This window comes from Penicillium brevicompactum (assembly GCF_028827555.1).
Source record: "Penicillium brevicompactum strain IBT 35665 chromosome Unknown utg000005l_segment0_segment0, whole genome shotgun sequence".
In the NCBI taxonomy this organism is placed as follows: domain Eukaryota; kingdom Fungi; phylum Ascomycota; class Eurotiomycetes; order Eurotiales; family Aspergillaceae; genus Penicillium; species Penicillium brevicompactum.
Genome location: NW_026623208.1, coordinates 2,220,404 through 2,242,878, shown reverse-complemented (window position 1 = coordinate 2,242,878; position 22,475 = coordinate 2,220,404). Strand labels below are relative to the sequence as shown.

The 22,475-nt window shown below is 48.2% G+C and overlaps 11 protein-coding genes across 11 annotated transcripts; 5 read left to right on the top strand and 6 right to left on the bottom strand.

Moving 5' to 3' along the window:
- Positions 1-259: 259 nt before the first annotated feature.
- Positions 260-940, bottom strand: N7506_006691 (uncharacterized protein; the record flags this gene model as incomplete). Its single annotated transcript, XM_056955984.1, has 3 exons — positions 260-343; positions 414-644; positions 719-940. The coding sequence occupies 3 exons, from the start codon at positions 938-940 to the stop codon at positions 260-262; spliced, it is 537 nt and encodes a 178-aa protein (XP_056810318.1).
- Positions 941-2,389: 1,449 nt separating this feature from the next.
- On the top strand, positions 2,390-3,148 carry N7506_006690 (uncharacterized protein; the record flags this gene model as incomplete). The annotated part of the gene is made up of 1 exon (XM_056955983.1): positions 2,390-3,148. One exon carries the CDS (start codon positions 2,390-2,392, stop codon positions 3,146-3,148), a length of 759 nt encoding a protein of 252 aa, XP_056810317.1.
- Positions 3,149-4,212: 1,064 nt separating this feature from the next.
- Positions 4,213-5,856, bottom strand: N7506_006689 (tetratricopeptide repeat protein; the record flags this gene model as incomplete). Its single annotated transcript, XM_056955982.1, has 1 exon — positions 4,213-5,856. The coding sequence occupies one exon, from the start codon at positions 5,854-5,856 to the stop codon at positions 4,213-4,215; it is 1,644 nt and encodes a 547-aa protein (XP_056810316.1).
- A 622-nt stretch (positions 5,857-6,478) lies between these two features.
- N7506_006688 (uncharacterized protein) lies at positions 6,479-7,021 on the top strand (the record flags this gene model as incomplete). Its single annotated transcript, XM_056955981.1, has 2 exons — positions 6,479-6,750; positions 6,802-7,021. 2 exons carry the CDS (start codon positions 6,479-6,481, stop codon positions 7,019-7,021), a joined length of 492 nt encoding a protein of 163 aa, XP_056810315.1.
- Positions 7,022-7,159: 138 nt separating this feature from the next.
- On the bottom strand, positions 7,160-7,893 carry N7506_006687 (superoxide dismutase; the record flags this gene model as incomplete). The annotated part of the gene is made up of 3 exons (XM_056955980.1): positions 7,160-7,267; positions 7,325-7,801; positions 7,852-7,893. The coding sequence occupies 3 exons, from the start codon at positions 7,891-7,893 to the stop codon at positions 7,160-7,162; spliced, it is 627 nt and encodes a 208-aa protein (XP_056810314.1).
- Positions 7,894-8,859: 966 nt separating this feature from the next.
- On the top strand, positions 8,860-9,810 carry N7506_006686 (oxidoreductase, short-chain dehydrogenase/reductase family; the record flags this gene model as incomplete). The annotated part of the gene is made up of 3 exons (XM_056955979.1): positions 8,860-8,975; positions 9,030-9,344; positions 9,396-9,810. 3 exons carry the CDS (start codon positions 8,860-8,862, stop codon positions 9,808-9,810), a joined length of 846 nt encoding a protein of 281 aa, XP_056810313.1.
- A 381-nt stretch (positions 9,811-10,191) lies between these two features.
- On the top strand, positions 10,192-12,021 carry N7506_006685 (putative general amidase; the record flags this gene model as incomplete). The annotated part of the gene is made up of 3 exons (XM_056955978.1): positions 10,192-10,488; positions 10,547-11,816; positions 11,867-12,021. The coding sequence occupies 3 exons, from the start codon at positions 10,192-10,194 to the stop codon at positions 12,019-12,021; spliced, it is 1,722 nt and encodes a 573-aa protein (XP_056810312.1).
- Positions 12,022-13,287: 1,266 nt separating this feature from the next.
- N7506_006684 (uncharacterized protein) lies at positions 13,288-14,871 on the top strand (the record flags this gene model as incomplete). The annotated part of the gene is made up of 5 exons (XM_056955977.1): positions 13,288-13,375; positions 13,426-13,534; positions 13,579-13,694; positions 13,741-13,983; positions 14,033-14,871. The coding sequence occupies 5 exons, from the start codon at positions 13,288-13,290 to the stop codon at positions 14,869-14,871; spliced, it is 1,395 nt and encodes a 464-aa protein (XP_056810311.1).
- A 263-nt stretch (positions 14,872-15,134) lies between these two features.
- Positions 15,135-16,333, bottom strand: N7506_006683 (uncharacterized protein; the record flags this gene model as incomplete). Its single annotated transcript, XM_056955976.1, has 2 exons — positions 15,135-16,115; positions 16,175-16,333. 2 exons carry the CDS (start codon positions 16,331-16,333, stop codon positions 15,135-15,137), a joined length of 1,140 nt encoding a protein of 379 aa, XP_056810310.1.
- A 2,435-nt stretch (positions 16,334-18,768) lies between these two features.
- N7506_006682 (uncharacterized protein) lies at positions 18,769-19,287 on the bottom strand (the record flags this gene model as incomplete). Its single annotated transcript, XM_056955975.1, has 1 exon — positions 18,769-19,287. One exon carries the CDS (start codon positions 19,285-19,287, stop codon positions 18,769-18,771), a length of 519 nt encoding a protein of 172 aa, XP_056810309.1.
- A 1,258-nt stretch (positions 19,288-20,545) lies between these two features.
- On the bottom strand, positions 20,546-22,027 carry N7506_006681 (endo-1,4-beta-xylanase; the record flags this gene model as incomplete). The annotated part of the gene is made up of 10 exons (XM_056955974.1): positions 20,546-20,635; positions 20,697-20,762; positions 20,816-20,904; positions 20,952-21,001; positions 21,050-21,142; positions 21,191-21,336; positions 21,388-21,509; positions 21,582-21,630; positions 21,689-21,729; positions 21,784-22,027. 10 exons carry the CDS (start codon positions 22,025-22,027, stop codon positions 20,546-20,548), a joined length of 990 nt encoding a protein of 329 aa, XP_056810308.1.
- Positions 22,028-22,475: the final 448 nt, after the last annotated feature.

Sequence of the window (22,475 nt, the reverse complement as noted above, 5' to 3'; positions counted from 1 at the left end):
TTCTGGCTAAAGTAGATATCTTTCTCTTGCTTTAAACAGATTGTCAATACTTAGGCCTGGACAAACACTCACGTATCGAAGTAATGAAAATTATCATTAGACATTAGACATTAGACATTAAATATTAAGTACTAGTTACAGCGCGTTTCATGAGCGAGAATCAAACGTCAACTTCGTTCAGTCCCTCCAACGTCTTTCTTCCAGCAGGGAGAACCTCGAAAATCTTGATCTCATGACCAATCATGATTAAACATCAACTTCATGTTTTGCTTCTGTCTTTCCAGCTTTGCGCTGTGCATGGCAAACACCGGAAGCCCGCACGAGAAGAACCAAATTGAAAGTACTAGAGCAGAGAAATCTGGTCAGTAACGAGGATGAATGTGCGAATTTTATACTCACATTGCAAGAAGTACCACAGAACAGCCTAAGCACTCAATCCCATACAGCCTATCAACATCAAATCTTCCATAGCTTCCATAGCCACCCAGGTGGTAAAAGGTAAGCTCATATAGATGGAAACAGACAGTGATAAGTTGTGCACAAAATGCAATGAAATCGAAGGCGATTATTACTCCGGGATGCACCGCACAATTGCAGAGTACGACGATCAGAAAGATGGTGGACCATATCAGCCCATAGGCAGACTGCAATCAAACAAAAGTCAGTAAATGTCAAGTGACACCCAAAGGGCTTCTGATGTATTATAATGCCGACTTACCGTGCCCAGATTCATGCCTGCCCAAGTCTGCCCTAGCCCATCCGTAGCCACGATTCCCTTGTAATGCTGTTCCATGGCCCATGCGAAGCAGGGCACCGCTATGATATTGCACAGAATGGTTCCGAAGCGCAACGAAAGGAGTGAAAGCCATTTTCTACTCCTTCTGGGCACAGCCTCGAGGCACCAGGATGTACTGGTTTGATCGTTCCAGGCGGCGGGCATTGTTATGGGTGATAGTAGGCCAAGGGTAGGATATGACGCCGAATTCGAACGGATACGCAGACGATTTTGTACCCGGAGAGAGAGCCCTAGCTATTCTCGTATTCCTTCATCTGATGCTTATCATTTCCTGTTCCAATGACACAGCCTTCATTCCGTGGCAATGCCAAGGGCATCGCATACCCCACACATCCCGAGGGAGCCAGTAGACCCACGAACGGGAGGATCAAACTTTAGGCAGAGCCGAATTTATTGGTGGCCCCCAAATTGATATTCTTCCTTTTCCTCATCTGGTATTGTGGTGCGCTTTCCCACGAGAGCGTCTGTCTTGGCGTTGATCGTCTTGGCACGCGGAAAGGTTGATCTGGGCGGAATCCTTTGTTTCTATAATTATATATAAGCTGGACTTGACGATCTGCCATATGTGAATTCTAATGACTTGCAAGGTTGGCTAAAGTGTAGGACCGACCTCGGGATAATTTAAGCGATTTAGTTCCACAAAAGAATCCTTGAGTTGGAACTAAGACCATGATGGACAGCAATATCCATGTTCCCTTCGATGCGGCAGTCGGAGATAATTACCTATCCACCTGGGCAAAGAATATCACGTCGGCTGATCTTTCCAGTACGCTGGACCTTTCATGGACTCATCCTTTTGTTGGCGATGACAATGCCCGATTGAACCAACCTTGGAACAATACTCTCGACCTTTGGAGTTCAGAGATGGAGACTTGGGCCAAACGCTCAAAAGGAAGCTTAGGCAAAACAAAAGAAAAACTTGAATCTACTATTCTTGGACGGAAAAAGGAAAGAACGTAGCGTCAGCATTTTGTTTCTGCCTTTTAGCCATTCAAAATTGACACTGGAACATCCATGGATCTTGCTGAAGCTAACACATCATGGTGAACCATATATGAGTACGGCCTTTAGTGATATCTAGTTTTTGATGGAATTTGCTTCACTACTGCATGGTCAAGCCTTTGATGAACCTAGAGCTGTAGTCAACAACCATGTTTTCAAATTATATATGAGATAAATCGCATTACCATCATAATTCTTCCAAGGTTCAGTGTTTGGACTCGACGTGACAAAGAAATCTCGAGATTTCTCCCTTCCGGCCCACGACCATTCTTTGTGGACTCGAGCAAAGAAACATGACAATGCTCAGTGTTCTCAATATTCATTGATAGTTCCCGAGGTCTTTGTTATTCTATTTTTCGTGTCTTGGTCATGTTTCAAGCTATTTACAAAATGATCCCAGCTTCTATTCCTGTCTCCGATGCTCTCTTTGTGTAGAACACAGAGCCTTCTTTCTCTCAATCTCAATATATTCCAGGTCATATAATAGGATCGTATGTGCCTTGAATGCATCATGATCTATACGAAGAATTTTGCAAGGCATCCACCAAAGTACACAATTTGTCTTTGCTTTACCATCACTGGTCAAACACGATGATCCGACAGTTGCTTTTTGGAAGCAAGTCTGAAGACGAGCAAAATACACAAAAAGACGGAACTTCCGCCCATATATATGAGAAAGAGTTGAAAGAAGAAGAATTGAAGGAAGAGGAGGCGGATGAACGTTGGGATGAAAAAGACGAAGAGTTGAGCGAAGACTACTCAGAGCGAGAGGAGGGCGATGAAATCCGTGATAACGAGCCACGGAATAGCCCCGAGGGACCTCAGCCTTTGGGGGCTTGGGGCTGTATAGGCCGCTGTATAAGACGGTGTCGCTGTCGACGAGACCCTTCAAGAAACGACGATGGCGGGGACGGCGATGGCGACGACGGCGACGACCGCAATGCAAAGTCCGTGAAGCTCGTGACGCTTGTAAGCAGCAGAAACAACAACAACAACAACAACAACAACAATTCCACCACCCAGCAGCCTGCTGCGCCTACTGGTCGCGTTCCTGTCCCCGCGCTCGTCCCCGCGCCTGTTCCTGCTCCCGCTCCCGAGCCTGTTCCCGCCCCTGCTCCCGCCCCTGCTCCCGCCCCTGCTCCCGCTCCCGCTCCTGTCCCCGCTCCTGTCTCCGCTCATCGTCCTCTTGCTCCGCCTGCGCGTCCCGCTCCTCGTCCTCCTACCGCGCCTACCGGAAATGAACCTAGAAGTCAAGGTTCTAGTGGCATCAAGCGCCCATCGAGTGATCCAGAGGGCCCTGAGGGCAAAAGGCAACAGACAAAGCCACCTGGTGATGATCCAGAGGATTAGACTCAGCCATGGCCGGAGTCTACCGCGGACCCAGTTCCAAAAGTTGAAGAGCCTGTAGTCACCCGGCCCACTCCATCAGAACAGGAGGAAATGATGGAACTCCGCAGAAGAGGAAGGGAGCTTCAAGAGTGGATAGCAGATCCCAATGCACCAGGTTGTAATGTCGAATTCGAACATGTGGATATGAAAAGGTTGATGAGTATGTTTGCCGAAATTTGTGGTGATGAAGATCCGAGACAAGGATTCGGCTCAATTGTCGTGGGCGCACCAAGCCACATAAGGACGAACATGGCATCATTGGGTCTCCCGATGGAGCGAGATTACCGCGATGTGCATATGACAAAATTGTGTCAAAATGCCGACGGCATAATGGGAAGAAATCATTATACCCTCGTTATGAGGCATGGCATGCTTGCTTCGCTTGATATCAGGAGGTTCAATGGGCCTTATTGGCCACAGGTCTGCCAAGCTGTATGGCGGCTGGATCCAGCCAACAGAATGGAGGACCTGAAGTATTTTTATGTGGTCGATATTATAAATAAACAGACTGAGCAGTTTTTGGGTAAGTACATGGACGAGGCACGAGGTTATGTTGTTCCAGATGATCAACTCCGACCTCATATCTTGGATTATGGTACTAAAGAGTACCAGGAGGTTTTGGGCACGCAGATTGGGAGGGGGGTGGCTCGTTTCATCCTCAGTGCGTTCCCAAGGGGTACACGTCGCATTGGGCGAATTGCGGTGTTCTTACATGATGGTAAGCATATCCAGCTGCGCTTCGATTTTGAGCCATCGAATACCGGGGGTGCGTGAAGGATCCGGAATGATGGTCCACGCCCGGGCGCTGGGAAATTTTGGAATGCCTGATGCGGCTTGCAGAGGAAGAGGGAGAAGAAAACAAGAAGAAGAAGGAAGAAATAGGATGTTTATATATATCGTTTTGTTTAATGTCATTTCGCGCTGTCTCGTCAAACCGTCAAATTTCACAATCGTAGCCAGAATTCAAAACCTCACAGGGGAACAGTGAATGGCACAGGGTATGCAAGCCTGAGACCATAGCGAAGTCATGTCGTCTTCCGACAAAAGCAAGAAGACTTAATAGGAATATCAGCTATGGACAGCGCCGTTTTCAACTGTGACGCAAATCTCCATGTCTCAAGCTTCTTGCCAAGTTTGACCAAGCATTCGTTATATCCATGCGAAGCCCAGACGTTATTATAATGTCTCAAAGCCCGAGGCAGAGTCGAGTCAATGCCAAGATCAGCCGCATAAACATCCAGAGCCTCCTCGACGCGATCTTGCTCGAGTAACAGAGCTCCAAGCGCATGCCTTGCCGGCTGCATCCAGCCCCAAGGCTCATCATAAGGCAACGTATCGTCTCGCCGAGCAGCTTCACGGAGATGAGTAAACGCAGCATCGTATTCGCCGCGACGATAGGCGATTTCACCATCGAGCATTGCGGACCCGACGTTGAGAATGTCGGTACATTTATTGTTGAAGATGGTTCGCGAGGCGGGAATCCGCTTCACGGATTCATGGAACAAGGCTCGTTCTGACTCTGCCTCCGGGACCCGTTCCGTGGCTGCGAATGCCACGCCTTTCGCGTAGTGCATCATTGCCGTCGTGACGCAGTATAAGGCCGGATCGGAGGGTAGTTCTAGGGCGATGATTTCCTCCCATCGGCCGAACCGGATGAACCCGTGCATCTGCATGGCAATGAACCCTTCCAACCAGTCTGCCATAGGCGGTGACTCGACACGTAACAGTTCCTCGGTTATTCCCTCCGCAAGCTTAGCGCCCGTTTCGAGTGTGACCTTTGACTTACCGCTGAGCATAGCAGCATACATTTTGAAATGATAGTCGTGTGCACGATAGAGATTATAGAAATGATCAGTCGGGTGATTTGCAAGGAACTTCTCGTCGGCACGTATGGCTGCATTGTTCGCCGAGATGGCGCGTCGATAGTCACCGTTCAATATATCAATATGACTAGGCATGTGTTGGAGATGACCGGCATCGGGTACAAGATCCCGTAGACGATTTGCGGTCGGGAGGGCCATTTCCGGCGTCGGAGACATCTCCATGAGATGAATGTAGAGATGCAAGATTCCTGGATGATCATCCGCTCCCTCGAGTTGCAACACCCTCGTCATCTCCTCATTCACTAGGAGGTGTTTTGCCATCCGCGTGGGGTCCCCGGTTTTCAAATCCCACAGCTTCCACGGCGTGACATTCATCATCGCGTCACAGTAGAGTGCCGCGATATCGAGATCCTTGGGGTACTTGGAACGAAGGCTCATCATATCCAATACGTAGTCTTTATTCCAAATATCAAAAATTCCAGGCTCTGCCTGTGGATGCCGGGTTGAAAGCGCGTTGATCAGCGCGACCTCCAACTCCGTTATTTCAGACAGGTATTTCTTAGCTTCCGATATAGCGCTATACGCACGCTGCGTGGTTGCCCTTAGCTCCTCTCCGTGCATCGACTCCCAGGGCTTGTTGTAGTTTGGGCCCAGGGCGAAGGCAATACCCCAGTAGCCCATGGCACAGGCCGGGTCGAGGGCGACGACCTTCTCGAAACATCGGACGGATTCTTCATGGTTGAATGCATAGGCCCAGATCAGACCGCGGGTAAACCAGGGCTGAACGTCTTGGTTCGAGGTGGTCACTTCGCGGTGGTAGTCGCCCAGGTCGTAGTCGTATTCCATTTTGTTGGGTTGTGAAGGAGGGGTTGTTGCCTACCCCTGCTTTTTGGCGTAAAATCATGACAACGATCAATAAGACTAGCTGAAGCGATTCCGCTAGGCCTTTTGGGAATTAGCGCCATCTCTTTGAGGTGCAAAATATTGCATTGAGTCTATTGCCAGTAACTAAACATTCAACTTTAGCCAGGAGATTCAGGCAGCCAACCAGGCACTAAGGCGCCAAGGCGCCAAGGCATCAAGGCATCAAGGCATGGACATTGGACAATTAAATCATATGAAAGTGACTTCAGCTCAGCGTACTCCGTACACAGTCTATATTTGACCAGATGATCATAAATCCACTTTGGAAATGTCTGGAGAACAGAGTCCAGCTGATTTGTCCCCTTAACACTACCGTTGCACATCCCCCCCACATGAGCAGATTTGCGCTCCACTAATTTGCTCACTCGTGCTCGATCGCTCTCACCTTGGTGGTCTACCTTGGTGGCTTATAAGTGACCTGCTCGTCCTTCTTTCTTTTGAATATACTCAGATCTTATTGTTATTATAAAAACCACGTCTTTCCCGAGGTCCTCCCTTTGAACATACCCGTCAACTCCTTCTGCTTCACCTGCTCATAGATATCATGTGTGGAGACTCCAACCGTCAGAGCTCTGGGGGCACTATTGCCGTCGTCTTCCCCCAGAACCAAGCTACAAGTGCAGAGACATCACTTTCCTCATCGCCGGCATCGGTATCTTCATTTTCTTCAACTTCGTCAACTTCATCAATGTCATCGTACTCTCTGTTCTTCCGGGATGCAGAAAGGGCCAATCGAACAAAGGTTGTTCTCCAGACAAGCGATACAGACACATACCACGCTCTCCGAGACTTCGGCCAAGTGGATGTGCGCATAGAGTATGTTCGAATTCATTGTCAATAGCGGGAATCAACAGCTGACCGTTTCAGAAAATATGGAGATATTTCCAACACATCCCAATCTCTCTCTCCGCTCTACGAGTTCAAACTGCATATGGAACGAGATATGGGCTCCACTCGCTCACAGATGGAGTTCGAGATACCAGAGAAGCTGGATCTAGGTGTCTCGGAGACCGGTGTGATCGGCCGGCAGGTAACAGTGAGGGAAGGCGGCTCGATCTTGGGGATTGGAGTGGTGGGCTACAACTAAATACTTTCCTACTACTCTCCCTAGCGTTCTATATCATGACACCAATACACATAATGACATTATTTCTCAAAATTCATGCTTTCGAATTGTGGCTTCTGAAGCTGCTGACTTGCTAAGATGTGAATGATCGAGACTGAATTACAGCTTGAGAGGGTTCTCAACACCGGCAGTGTATCGCTTCTCAGCCTCTGCCCAGTTGATAATCTTCCAGATTCCTTCAACGTAACCAGCCTTGTTATTCAGATACTACAACGATGTCAGATTAAACCAAACTGGGTTTCTGCGTTCGAGGGTTCAACTCACCTGGAGGTAGTACGCATGCTCCCACATATCAACACCGAAGATAGGAACATCAGGGCTGTTAACAGGATCCTGATCCTTAGTAGTCTGGATCTCGAGCCGACCCTTGGCTCCACCCTTGCTAACCAGCCATCCCCATCCGGAGCCCTGGAGACCGAGGAGCTCGGCACCGAACGCCTTGACGAAGGCCTCATGAGATCCCCAGCGTGAGACGATGGCTTCGCGGAGGACGGGGGCACCGGCAATATCGTTGCCTGGCGTTCCCGGGGGAGTGAGGTTCTTCCAGAACAGAGAGTGGTTGATGTGGCCACCGCCGTTGAAACGGAGCTTCTGTTGGAGAGTGATTAGGGCTGGGACGTCGTTTGAGTTGGTTGCTGTGGCTTGGGCAGTCAGGGCGGCGTTCAGGTTGTTGATGTAGGTTTGATGGTGCTTTTGATGGTGGAGCTCCATGATCTGCTTGGAGATGATGGGTTCCAAGGCCTGGCCATTCTGTGAGCTAGGGCCCCGTTTGAGAAGAGCTGTATACTTACATCGTAGGCGTAGGGAAGAGGAGGGAGAGTGTGTTGGGCCATGATGTGTGTATTCTTGGAGGATGTCTGGAAGAGAGTGAAGAGAAAGAAGGAAGAGGAGAGAAGTGAAGAGTCGGAAGAGAAGCAACTGCCCCTCTTGAATGACGTGACTTGACCACCAAGGTTGCTCAACTCCACTGCGGTGGTTTGAGCACATTTGCGGTTGATCCGTTTGTTTGCTTAGCAATCGACGTGGAATTAAATTCCTCTTCTTCCTTTCACAGCACATCTGCTGGTATGTTTCAATATCAACTGCATATTCAAACAGCCCTCAAAATGGCCGATATCTGGTTGAAGTTTCCTCGGCGACGACTGAAAAGCGCCTCGTGGAAATCTTGTTGTCCCGACTTTCCTGCACCAATATTGGCCTCTTGAGAGAAGCTAGACCTTTTCTTCCTGTCTGCATGAGAATTGATGGATGCTGCTCAATTGATTAGCATGGAATTGTCAACGTCTCAAGTCTGCTCTCTCGCGAGTGAAGCCGGGTACCTTGGTGGGCGGGTACGGCGAGCAGGGACCACACACTCTTGCCGACACCTCCGATCAACTCTCACACTGCAACGGTACTTGCGATGAGCCTCAACTCACGAGAGAAGCAGAAGAGGTGCGATTGTCCAATATGAATCCTCAAGTGGGTAGAAACGAGATGTCTCGCTGCTTGGCTAGGCGAGTGATGCAGGTCCAACCTTGGACCGTATGCATTCGGTATTTTATATGCATATCACCACCAATGCTGAAATTAGCAATATATCCAAAGACATTGGACTCGATGAATGGCCAATTGATTTGATTATCAGAATTGTGAACAACATTGGGAATATTATACAGATGACTAATTCCCCAACTTTGCGGGGTTCCGATGAGCCTCGGTCGTTTCGGCGTTGTATACAAATACAGACTGCAAGCCGATAACTCTCCCTGAACTTCCTCCCCAGTTTTCTTTCCTCGACTTTCACCAATTCCAACAAAATGACTGCCAACGAGCAAGTTAAGCTAAGCAACTTCGGCGACATCTTCTCCCTCGAGGGCAAGGTCGCTGTCGTGACAGGTGGATCCCGCGGTCTTGGCTTGCACGCAGCTTCTGGGTACATCCCTTGATTTGACCCAACGCAGCTTCAAAATATCACTAACATCCCCAGTCTCCTCCAAGCCGGCTGTTCCAAGGTGTACATCACATCCCGCAAGAAGTCAGCCTGCGACGAAGCAGTCGCTGCCCTCAATGCGCTCCCCAACAAACGGCCGGGCGCACAGGCCATCTCCGTCCCAGCCGACAGCTCGGACATGAAAGAGCTGGACAGGCTGGTTGCCGAGGTGTCTAAGACGACTGATCGCGTTGACATTCTCTTTGCGAATGCGGGCGCAACATGGGGTGAGAAATTCGATACTCATCCCGAGAAGATGTTCTCCAAGGTTATGGATCTGAATGTCAAGAGCGTGTTCTACACGATTCAGAAGTAAGTGTTATCTATTCCTACCATATTGCTTCATATATGCTAATTGAGCAGATTCACTCCTCTTCTGACGGCCAAGGCTACTATCACCGAACCGTCTCGCGTGATCATCACCGCTTCCGTTGCTGGTATTGGTATTGGTGCCATTGGCGACAATGCGACGCCCTCTTACTCTGCTTCTAAAGCTGCTGCTATTCACATAGCCAAGAACTTGGCTGTTGAACTTGGCCCGCGCCATGTTTTGACTAATGCTATTGCTCCGGGATTCTATCCATCTAAGATGGCTAGTGGGCTGATCGAGGCGCAAGGCGGCATGAAGGAGATGGAGGCGTACTCACCCAATGGACGGCTTGGTAAGCCTGAAGATATTGCTGGACTGGTGGTATTCCTGGGATCTCGAGCGTCGAGCCATTTGAATGGTGCTGTTATTACCACGGATGGTGGATCTGTGCTGAAGGGTAGATTGTGATCCTGGCCGGTTTATTCTGGTACAACAAACCGAATTTTCGACACCTTTGTTACAAAATCCACAAAGTCAAAGAAATTTAATCATCATTTTCTTCATAAATCTAGATGTCGACTATGCATTAGGTCGGCGCTCTTGTTTGTTGCACTTGTTGTCCTAGATGATGTCACCTAAACGGATGAGCTTAGAAATTTCAAAACCAAGTGAATAAACCAAGTGCCCGCCGCGCTGACAGCTTTCTTTCGCAGTAGCTCAGTATATGCTGATCTTTCCAAGGTTTTGTCATGTTTTGATATCAAATCGTAACGGGCCGAGTTTGCCGAGGTTGTCTCCGCACTCCGCATTCAAAAGCCACCAACCATCCCCACCTCGGCTTCTCACACCATGGCCTCCCAACGTTATATCCCAGTAGCTCAGCGCAAGCAGAGTGAGCTCAATGCTGCTATTCCACAAGAATGGCGACTGCCATCAGACCTCATTCCAGCAGGAATGTTGTCAATCGCGAAATCCGTCTCAGATCCCAAGTACGAGCGCGTCAGTGTGATGGACGTTCCCCGCAAATGCGGTCTCCTCACTTCCCAGGAATTGGAATTCACCGAAAAGTTCAACGTGCGAGCATTAGTTGCAGAGATGACAGAGGGTCGAGCGAAGGCTGAAGACGTAGTACGGGCATTTTGCAAGGTACGTTTCGTTTCCCATGGTCGCATATTTCAGTCGCTAATAATATATTCTTCTACAGAGAGCAGCCATTGCTCAACAGCTCACCCGCTGCTTGACCGAGCCATTGTTCGATCGCGCCCTGCAACGAGCCCGTGATCTGGACGACTATCTACAACGGACAGGCAAGCCAGTCGGCCCTCTCCACGGTCTCCCAGTATCAGTAAAAGACACATTCAACATCCAAGGCGTGGATTCTAGCATTGGACTGTCTGCACTCGCATTCCAGCCAGCTGGGGAAAACGCCCCGCTGGTCGACCTGCTCCAATCCCTCGGGGCGGTGATCATCGCCAAGACAAACATTCCTCAAACACTTGGTACATTGGATAGCGCGAACCATCTCTTCGGTCGCACCCTCAACCCACTTAACCGCCAATGGACAGCCGGTGGAAGTACAGGCGGCGAAGGTGCCTTGCTAGCCATGCGCGGCTCCATGGTTGGCTTTGGTACCGACATTGGAGGTAGTATTCGTGTCCCGGCAATGTGCCAGGGCCTGTATAACTTCAAGCCTAGCACTGGTCGTGTGCCATTTGGTGGCCAGCAAAATGGCCAGATCGAGGGCAAGGGACGTATTGGACTCCAAGCTGTTGCGGGTCCTTTGGCGCGCTCGGTTGCGGACATCGATGCCGTTATGGCGGAGATCGTGCCTCGCGCGGAGTTATTTGGTGAAGATGGTATTCCGGGTTTGTGGTCTGCTCCGCCCACTTCTCGTAACTTTACTGTCGGGGTTCTGAAAACTGATGGTTTGGTGACGCCCTTACCGCCGATTTTGCGTATTTTGGATGAGGTTGCTGAAACTCTCCGTCGCACACCTGGTGTCGAGGTTGTTGAAATTCCTCTTCCGTCGGTTTTGCCTAAATGTCAAGGCCTTGCGGGTCGGCTAATGGGCGTCGATGATGGAAGTCATATGCTCGATCTCATCGAGGGAATGGATGAGGATCTAATTCCTTGGCTACAAGGGCGTTTGAAACGCGGTAAGGCCTTGGACGTGACCCAGCTAGCTAGGCTGCAGGCTCAGCGTGCAGAGGTTGAAAAGGAGATGATGAAGATGTGGACATTGTCTTCCTCTTCCCCTACTCGACGCGTCGATGCTATTATTTGCCCCATAGCCCCGCATCCGGTTCCTGAAATTGACCGTTATAATGCTGTTGGGTGGACTTCGACATTTGTGTTACTGGACTACCCCGCTGGTGTGGTTCCCGTTCGACCGCTTCAGGAGTCTGATCTTGAGTCAGGTCGTGCTATGGAAGAGCCTGTACAGGGCAGTTGGGACAAGGCCAACCGCAAACTATGTAAGTTTTCAATTCCTGATTTATTGGATTGCTTATTGACTTCGCCTTAGGGGATGAAACGACGGTGAATCGTCGCGTATATCTCGGATCACCTCTCAGTGTCCAGGTCGTTACTCTCAAGCAGCACGATTACGAGCTCTTCCGGGCCATGGAGCTTGTTGATCGCGCTGTGCAGGGCGGGCCCTCACTTACTGCCAAGCTGTGAGCTCTTGCATACGATGTAGATGGTGGGTGCTGGGTACCATACATTTATGAACATTCAAATGTATCCATGTCTCTCCAGGGCTCTATACCCATTCGCACATGACAGGCTCAGTATTCATAAGTTTCCTTAAAACAAGACTCATTGATCCCAGAAGAATGAGTAACTACATGGAATCTAGGAACTCATGGACACCTGCTGTCCTGGTGGACAGAATCTTCCAATCTATGGATAAGTAGATTGTGCAGAACAGGTGAAGCAGTTAGCCATGGCGTGATCTCAAGTTCCAGAATTAAAATCAACGTCCTTCGCGTACGTATCGTATAACCAAGCGCACCAGTGTTTTGACCAGAGACGATTAACTGTAGTATTGTGTCACCAACGTTGAAATTGTTACCAATCATAGGACTCGCGCTTTCGATTCCCGCTGCCTGGAAGCTGCCACCTTCATATTTTCACAACGAGCGGAATCTGTGTTTGTAAGCGGGCTTGGCGGAGTGGTTAACGCGGCAGACTTAAGCTCCATTTGCATATCTTCTGCTCACGAAAGTGGCGTGGGTTCGAACCCCACAGCCCGCACTTTTTTTGCATCCTCGATATTCCATTGTTACTTACTGTAAACGGAAAGGGGCCAAAGTTAATACCGATCCAGGGGAGAACCAACGAGGTTTAGTCGGATGTTAAGATTCAGTCGGAGAACGGCAACGGAGCATTTGATCCATGGATCTCTACTTTTAGTGGTAGACCATTTCAGACCGATAACCTTGGAAAAGTACTGGCAAAAGTCCACTGGAACCTTGAAGGATTCCAGATCTTACCAGGTTGGAAGTTAGATCAAACCACAAAACAAGACATGGAGACCGATGTGGTATGGACCGAATGCCGTTGGTCTCAACCTTGAAAGGAACGAAGTAGACCTAATTGGACCGGCTCGGCTGGATCCGTTTTGAGGCTTACTTCTAGTCCGCGGCTTGTGAGTGGCTGTTGCATTTTAGTTCAAGATTGTAAATAAACCTGGCCAATCAGAGATCGAGAAAACTTGAAAGTCCGAGTGTCAGTCAGTCCAGGCCCACGGGAGGGCCGACGAAATAAACTTGAGTTTGCAGTGGCACGTGAATTCGCGATTTGCTGGGTTATGGCGCCATCTGCGCGAGCTCGCAGCTAAGCACATCACTTATAGTGCAGAGTATAAGATGGACAAAATTCCCTCCAGTCAGACCATCTTGCCTTTTTGTCTTGCATCCCGTTCAATCCCTCCGATAATCAATCATGTCGGAAGTTAAAGAAGGGTACGCCTTGGGCGCCGAGGTGGATGAATCGGACTCCTTCGATACCATCACAGCATTGGTAGCGGAAGGTACGCGCGTGTGCTTCAACTGCTCTTCACACTTCTGACACGATCTGCAGACCACCAACATGACATCAAGCTCCGTACTATGTCTTGGCATAAGACTGCTTGTCTGCTTGCAGGCGAGCAGGTCTGCCTCGCGATCATGGCTCAGTCCTGGTCTCTCTCGTGAGTCGCCTCCCGCATGGCATTTGATGGCGCTGAACGATTAGTGTTTTGGGATGGGTCCCCGGTATCATCACAATGGTCCTCTGCTGCATTCTCTTCTGGTTCACCTCGATCACAATGCACAAGTACATCATGAAGTATCCTCAGATCAAAGACATTTGTGAGTCCTCATACCTTCCATCTGACGTACACGCTGACGACGGCAGGTGATTTTGGATACTATGTCTTCGGAAAAAGCAAGGCCGCCTATGTGTTTTCAGCCTTCATGCTCCTCGCAAACAACATCATGCTTATCGGCTTCCACACATTGACAGGTGCCAAGGTTCTGAATACGCTCTCCGATCATTCCCTGTGCACGGCTGTGTTCTCGGTGATTGTGACTATCATGGGAATCGTCATGTCCATGCCTCGGACTCTACACCATGTCAGCTTCATGTCCATGTTTTCATGTAAGTTGCAAATCCTTCCAACTCTTTACATTCCCACTGACCTTCGCAGCTGCGTGTATGGGAATCTCAATCCTGCTCTTCCTCGTCTTTGCCGGAATTGAAAAAGCGCCTCTGTACGGATATAATGGAAACTACCCTACCGATGGGCTCGTGAAGACCAATGCCTTCCCTCTCCCGGGCACCACTTGGGTTGCGTGCATGAACGCCGTGCTCAACATCACCTTCCTCTGGGTCCCCCAGATCCTGTTCCCGACATTCATCGCCGAGATGGAGAAGCCACAGGATTTTCCCAAGGCGCTGGCAGTGCTTACCGTGATCTCGGCGATTCTATTCATCGTACCACCTGCCATCGGTTACCGCTACCTAGGGCAGTACGCCACCGCGCCCGCATTTGGTAGTCTTGGAGTTGTGTCGTACAAGAAGGCTTCTTTCGGCTTTGTGATTGTTCCAACATTGATTATCGGAGTCATTTACGCGAACGTCACTGCAAAGTTCATTTACACTCGGGTCCTCGGTACTTCGCGACACACGCACAGTCACACAGTGATAGGATGGGGTGTTTGGGCTATCATCATGGTGGGTATCTATCTGGTGGCATTCGTTTTCGCTGAGGTCATCCCCAGTATGGGTGATTTCCTTTCTCTTCTGAGTGCGACATTTGACTCCTTCTTTGGATTCATCTATTTTGCCATTGCTTACTGGCAACTCAACCGTGGATCGCTGTTCAAAGGTCTGGGAAGATCTATCAACACTGTGTTCAACATCTTCATCTTCATTGTTGGGCTCTTTGTGCTTGGTCCCGGGCTCTATGCTGCTGTCAAGGCTATCATAGCTGATTATTCGGGATCTATCACCCCGGCCTTTACATGTGCTAATCTCGCTATTTGATGGAAATGAGGCTTCATGTTCTCTGCAAAAAAATAATTCTTAATGTTCTCCTACGACCTACTTCGGAGCCCCGTTGAAGAAGAACGATCGTTAGTATCTGGGCGCTAACTTCATGATTCATGTCCCTTTTATCTACCATAGCTCAGAAATGTGTCACTCACGACTTTACATTCCTCAATTCATAATTCTGTGTTCACGGCTTAACCAAGACTTTCTCTTTCCAAGGTCATCTCCTCCATACCCCAAGATGTACACAGCAACGACTAAGCCAACTCAACCTCAATCAGACTCTCTGCAACTCCAGGATAAGCATAAATCCCCACAATCCTCAACCCAGCTCTTTCTATGATATAATTCCAGTGGCTTTTCGTCCTCTCCTTGACACCAAAGAACGCTAGCATCATCATATCCATACTCGTCGCAGCCAGAACTGGCCTCTCCTCATCAGCCACAATCTCATTGATCAAAACTTTCGAGTATCCTTCTTTGAGCGCAGGGATGAGATTTTTCAAAATCTCTACACTTTCATCATCACTCCAGTTATGCAAAACTGAGTGCAAATAATAAGCTCTTGCACCGACAACAGGCTGGGGCATGAAAAAGTCATGAGCTTGAGCTTCGAACTTTTGATGGGCGGAAATGTCAGCAATAACGCCTGGCTGGTCTTGAAGAATCACCCTGCCTCCATAAACCTTCAAAAATGCTTCAAGATCATGACCACGCCCACCACCCACATCAACAAGCAGCACCCCATCCTGGAACCCAGAAAGCAAATTTTCAGCAACGGGATAGAAGCCCTCTTCAAACCAATACCTCTTACCAGCCCGATAGGCGGCCATAAAAGAATTGAAGTAGTCCATATATGGCGGTGTAGCAGCAAACCATTGAAAGGCAGATAACTCGGTACCGTGTGCAATCTGGAAGAGTCCCTTCTTTTCACCATCGCTCTCTCTTTTTGTATTGAATATTTGCGAAATTTGATTGATTGGGGCGCGTGCAACATTGCAGCAGAACAAGATACTCCGCTCATATTTCTCCTCGGCCAGCGCGTCGCTTAGAGTCGTACTATGAAACAACCCTTCATAGAAAGTAAGGACGTTCATCGCGACCAGGTGACGTGCGAGTCTCTGTATCATGTCGAGCTCCACACCTAGCATTGAGAGGTCTGAGCCATTCTGTGCATCTTTGAGATGCTGAAAAAGCTTCATATCAGCTGCTAGGCGCAGGATTGCTGATTGGGCTGGCTGATACTCGAATTAGACCTTGACAAGAAATCTGAGTTATCAAGAAGAGGGTGACCTACCTCTGCCCAGAGAGTTCGTTGGATGAACTCACTTGGAATCTCCAGAGCTGCTGTAAGAGCGCGACTTTGCGCGATCAGCGCTTCCCTAGAGCCTGGTTCGTTGTTTTTGAGGGATTTGCCTGTTGATTTTATTTGACTGAGCAAGGTTGAGACTTCCATTTGGTAGAGACTTAAAGGGCCAGTGTGAGCTGGTTAATTTGAAGGGAAAGATGGAAATTGTGGATTGGTCTGGCTCTTATACTGCCAGATGAGGCTTACACAAAAGCTAATTTTTGCATGTAAGGTTACTCACGCGTTACTGCAACATCACATAGGGCATAAGAGTAGGTTGATCATGGATTTGATTGGTGGTTTTAAGGCTTTCTACTGTACATCGGAAGGCTCTTTGTGGGACCTTGCTCGAAATGACTTCACTCTGAGTGGCTCTGGCAGTTGCACATCAATTCTTGGACTTTATTCTAACCTATTCAAGCTGTGTGATTAACACTCACAGCCCAAAAGAAAGTGACAGAGTTCTACAAAGAAAAAGACATGTCACCACGTCGTTTCTGGGGTTACGAGTGCAGTGGGAATTTGATGGAAGATTGATTGCCCAGGTACTGAGTATGGAGTCCAGTGTTGAAGATCCAAGATCGGTAATCTGGAAGTTTAAATGACAATAGAGGCGCGGGAAAAAAGTCCTCAGGGGTGCAGTTTACTTAGCTTAGTATACAAACTATCTCAGATGTAACTAAAACTTTATCTTCATGGCTATACTATTCTAATTTCCGAATGAGAAAACAAAGAAACAACTACAATAAAGTCACACACCGGTCATTTAGTAGCATGGTGGGTGACCACATGCGAATTCCGACTATTAGATGTTTTTGACCTTTTTGGGTACAGAGGCTTGGGGTGACATTTTGACTATATAAGAGGGCACGTAACGGAAGCCTTTCTTCCTGTTTTCCGATTTTTTGAACAAGCCCTATTGTTGTGCTCATGCGCGGCCAGAGAGACGAGAATAATTGCTAATGAGATAAAGCTGTGTATTGGTATAATCTCATATTTAGATTGGTAACGGAAGAGAGATTTGAGCTCAGTTATTTAGACTTCAGACACAACTTTTGATGCTGCCCGAAAGATGTTCGGAATCATACTAGAGAATGTAGTTAGAAAGAAAGCGAAAGAGACAGCAAAGATTCCATAGTTACTGCAAAGAGATTGGTAAGGCTCGAAAGTGGCCCCGGTGGATTCTAAAGTACTAAAGATCCAGTACTTTAGAAATTGCAATTTAATTTTGTCAAGCGCCAGTAAGGTCAAACCCCATTGGTCAGGTACGAGTCAGCCTACTTGTGCTTAAAATTATCCAGATTTGCAAAATATGTGGCGGAAAGCCTCATCAAATGCCACCAGTCGCATGCTGCGAGAGGAAGAAGTAGAGATTCCTTGATTCATTCGTTGATTAAAGCCAAATCTTGGGCAACGTGCGGAGGTCAAGGCAGTTGGAGCCCGTAATTGTGATTGATGCGCCTGGGGGTATATAGTTCCTTATACCAAATGTCTCTAAGGCTCCTGGCACACTGTTGCTTGAAGGCCGGTTTACTCCCTTCCCTCTCCCAAGTCTTCTTGTGCCAGACTGCATCGTCTGTAACCCTCTTCACAGTCCTTGAGAACATTGCCAGATCTTTATTGTCATCAAGCTCAGCTTTTGAAAGCTTCTGGCGGGCTTCGTGGTCGTTCTTGGATTGTTTCATGTACGCCGCCCTCTGGTCGTCGTATTGGGTGTTGATATGGGATAGCTTGACGGGGTCCCAGTCCCAACGCACGCTCCATTTTCTCCCGTTTTATGTGCCACGTATGCCTGTTGCAAAAGTATCATCCCAGCCACCCACGCCATATGTTGAGAGGCCTGTTATTTCGGAATCAAGGAGGATGTTTCCGTTTTCTTTGACTTTAAGGGCTTTGGCGATGTCACAGATTGCTTGGAACAGAGTCGCGTCGTAATAGAGGGCTTCTCCCATCTTGATATAGAGCTTAAGATATTTTTGATCAGTATACTGTATTGATTGCTGGGTAGCTCTTGAATAGTGAGTGTTGGGTAAGTCCGAGAACAACCCTGGAAAACATACGGGTATATTGGATGCAGGGTGAGTCGGTCGCTCTAGCAGCCTCTGTTGGACGTGATTCCTAGTACCGTATCACAGGAGTCCACAGGTGGGAAGAAATTTCTCAAATATATGCCAGTTGGCAATGAATGTTCGGTTTGAATGGGGATGTCAGGACGCTGATGTTCTAACCCTTGGAGGCCTTTCCGATACATGATCTTTATATCAGTGATAGCGAAGGATTTGATTACCAAGGCTGCCTGCGGGGTAGTGATACGACAATTTATTTGCTTTTTGTTATATTCCAAGGTTCGGATGGTAGCCCCCTGTCAGACAGACCTATCATCGATCTCACGCGGCTCTGCCACGTCACATCAATACGAGACTACAGTGATAGTATCAAACACCAAGAAAAGCGGCGCTGGAGGGTGTTCGGATCTTGGAAATGCCGCTCGCCAACGTTTGACAACTTCCGCCTGACGCCCTCTCGATCATTATATTGAATCTCTACCAGAACTCAGCCTCATTATCTACAAATGTTCGCTCATGCACCTCCTGTAGAATTCCTGCATTGATCAACATGGGCACAGCTTGGTTCTCGATCCACTCAGTACATTTGACCAAAGGCCGACGTCGCTCCCCGGCCCCGTAGAAAATCAAAGGCTCCCAGGTCTTCACGGGCTCTGTCTTCATTGTCTTGCAATTGAATGCCTTCTGTTTTGGAGGTACAGGAAGTGACTTGAGAATATCGTTCCAGCTTTTTGGGTAATTGAGAGCTTGGGTGTGGCCGATGAGCTCCTTTGAGAACAGGTTTTCGTCGCTCTGTGGATCGTCAATTATAGTTGGCTCGTATCGCATGCCTGTGACAATATCCCCGGTGACGTGGTGCTTGATTCCAGTGCGTGGCCCTCGCTCGTTGGTCTCGACAAACAGGATGGTATGGTATCGAGGGGACGGCATGTCTGGATCTTGAATAGATAATTTGAACTTCACTTTGTAGACCGGGTATCTCTGAGAAGTCGCCATTCTGGAGAGAATGATTTATGAGAAGCATCCACCACGATGAAGTTCAAGTCCACTTTCAATTTGTATGCCCCTTATCTTCTCTTGGCAAACAGGGGGCATCACGAGACACACCTAGCTTTCGATTCGCCCAAGTCGGTAACATTGTTGCGCTTTCAGTACAAAAGCAGTCGAGAAATCAGTTCTGATAGGTTCAGGTTCTTGTTTTTGATTGCTCTTTTTGTATTTCGTTTCCTGCCATGTCGAAATTCTCCACCCCGTTCAGGCAAGTTTGTTATTTTGGGACCATGATAGTGACCCGGGATCGCAAGATAAGGAAAGCAAAATCATTCGAACTCCAAGATCGTCAGAAATCATAGGTTTACCCCACCGAAGGGGTAAGGCAAGGTGATCTGCTAAGGTATCAGATCGGTAACCTCGGCGAAATCGGTCAACGCGGCGGCTGGTCAGGTAGAGCAATCTTGTAAGATGCCAAATTCCGAAATTCAGCGAGATCGGTTAGCATGGGGTCGGCCTGACACAGGGTCTGTAGTCTGCGATCCAGATCTCAGTGGAGGAAGTAATTTGGATACTTATTATGCCGAGTCGTCAGAGTTGGTAATGAAATTGATGAGATAATGACATCAGGTGGGACTTGAAGATGATGAGGCTCTGCGGGAAGTGCCGGTAGGGTCACGAAAAAAGTCTTCAGAAATAGGAAATGGTGCTCCGGTGTCACCGCCAGTTAGAGCCATCATCCGGCGCAAAGGGCCTCTTTATCTATCAGAGAGGAGCAGAAGGGAGACCAATAATACAGTATTGAAGCCTATGAAAGTGTATGTCTGAGGAGGCAGAAAGAACAAGAAAAGAGAAAACTGGGAGCTTAAGACTGAAAGAGCGGGACGGTCTCAGAGAGGAACGAGTATTTTGCCTTCCACCCTGATGGAACTCTCCAACAGCTTCGACATTGAAGGGGTTTCCGGGGATCGATAATTCATTCTCTTCCAAAAGTTATTTCACCCGAAGATTATAGATCGCCTACAGTAAGATACCTGAAAAGACCGAGGCAGACGCAAATCATGTAAAACTAGATTGATATTCCTCGACGACCTTATGGCTCATAACTCTCCCGCTTTCTGCTACCGCTGCACACACCTCCGCAGAGAGACGGACTCAAGGAGAGCACAACTAGAGGAATCCAGTCATTCTCTCATATGAACACACCCCTCCCTGGCCAAAAAGAATAAGAGCGCGTTTCGTGGCTCAAATGGCAAAACCCGTCTTAGAGGGTGTTTCCAATTGCGTTATAAGCATCCTTTGGTTGATAATTGCTATCAAACAGCAAAGGCGATTCATCGGAACGCCAAGAGTCCTGTGAGGGAAAAAATAGTCAGCTTCTGGTCATTTTTCTGTTTAATCAATAGGGTCCTTACTGGGTCAGCAACTCCCCAAACTGTGATACCCACGCATTTCTCTTGTTCGAGGCACGCATTGACGACCTGAAATGCCTCATTGTCAGCACAGTAGGGGTAGGGTGGGCCTTCAGGCGTACATTGACATAGTCCTCGGAGCTTGCACCGGCAATATCAAGCTCAGTAATTGCAACCTCAGAGGTTCCAGCACCAACTAGTGCATTAAGAGCTGTATATCGATGTTAGCTCACTCAGCTGATCAGCTCACAGATCTACTTATCCCGAGATGGCAGCCCCGCCACCGGCGCTCAAGTGAGTTTGGGATCCTGCATTACACGTCAGAAAATTCCAGGTCTGAACAGTTTTGAAGGGACTTGCCGATTCCATCGATTGGAACACCTGCTGCAATCCAATCCTTCACCTTGCTGACCATGCCGTTTGTCTTGGCAGAGGAGCCATTATCCAGACTTCAAATGATCAGCTTCTGATTTGTTTGGCCAAAAAGATTATCTCACTTGTAGTCATTGATGTAAAGCTTCGCATCGGGGTCTGCAGCACGGGCGGCTTCGAAAGCGATGCGTACAAAATCTTCTCCAATTACTCTGGAAAACACACTGTCACGGAGGGATCCGTCTTCATTCAGGATTTCGTTCACAACATCCTGGACATGTATGATTAGTGAATTCTAACATTGTTCACAACAAACACTTACCCAAGCATAAATCTTTCCCTTGTACCGACCCGCAACTGTAGCAATATGGTTCTTCATGACATTGATAAGGGTGTCCTTGTCTGAAATGGACGAGACCCAATCTGGTAGTTGGGAATGCCATACTTCAAATTTGGTTAGCTTTTCCTCTGCCCTCAAGCCCTTCAATTTGTTGGTATGGTGGTCCGATTACATACCAAGAGTATGACCACGAATGAGCTTTCCATTGGACTGGGCAAAGTCGACCTTGGATTTGTCAGTATACTGGCTAATGCAAAGATGCAAAATTCTGTCTTCGTCTTACCAAAAAGTCAGCACCATTGAACGAGAAACCACCCTGTGAAGCTGTACATCTGGTCAGCTCCTGTTACAACAAAATAGGTGTTGAAGGTATCATACGTTCGGTAGCGTCCCATTTCATGCTGTTCTCGGCAGTCAATTGACCGAAGTTGGCCTTGATAATGGCTGGATTTTGGGAGTTCTTGGTCAAAGTGCCTTGATCTCCAATGTTTCCAAGATATTTCTTGCCATGGCTTTTGAACTTGTCATCAATACTGACAGAGGCCTGTCTGGATTGAATCGTTCCCGCAAAAGCCTGACCTAGAGAAAGCAAGGCGATGGTAACATCTTGGATTCTGACCATTTTGATGCAATGTCTTCTCCGTTCAGTCAAAGGATTGAAAGAGAATGTGATTCGAAAAGATGGTATTTGGTGAAGTGCAAGCTGTTAAATGACTCAATGACAGCAGAAGAGTTCATTTTATATACATGACCTACCTATCGCCAAGAACTTTTGGATTAGTGAAACTTCAATTTCACCGGGATGGCTACTTCGGTTGATCTTTTTTGATTGATGTCAAGTTTACCCACGGTAGTAGCGTATGTCGATGCTGCTCGACGTCTTTCACCCTTGTTTTAGGCTGAATCTAGGGTGTGATTGAGGGACCGCGCACGGGAGATGTGGGGCCGCTGTGGGGTACTTACGGGGGTGTATAGCGCCCAAGGGTCGGAAAATGTTTGGGATACAGACCGAGTTTTCTGTCGCTTTCTACCAAATGAGTACTCCTAATTCCTAACTTTTCAATCTGTTG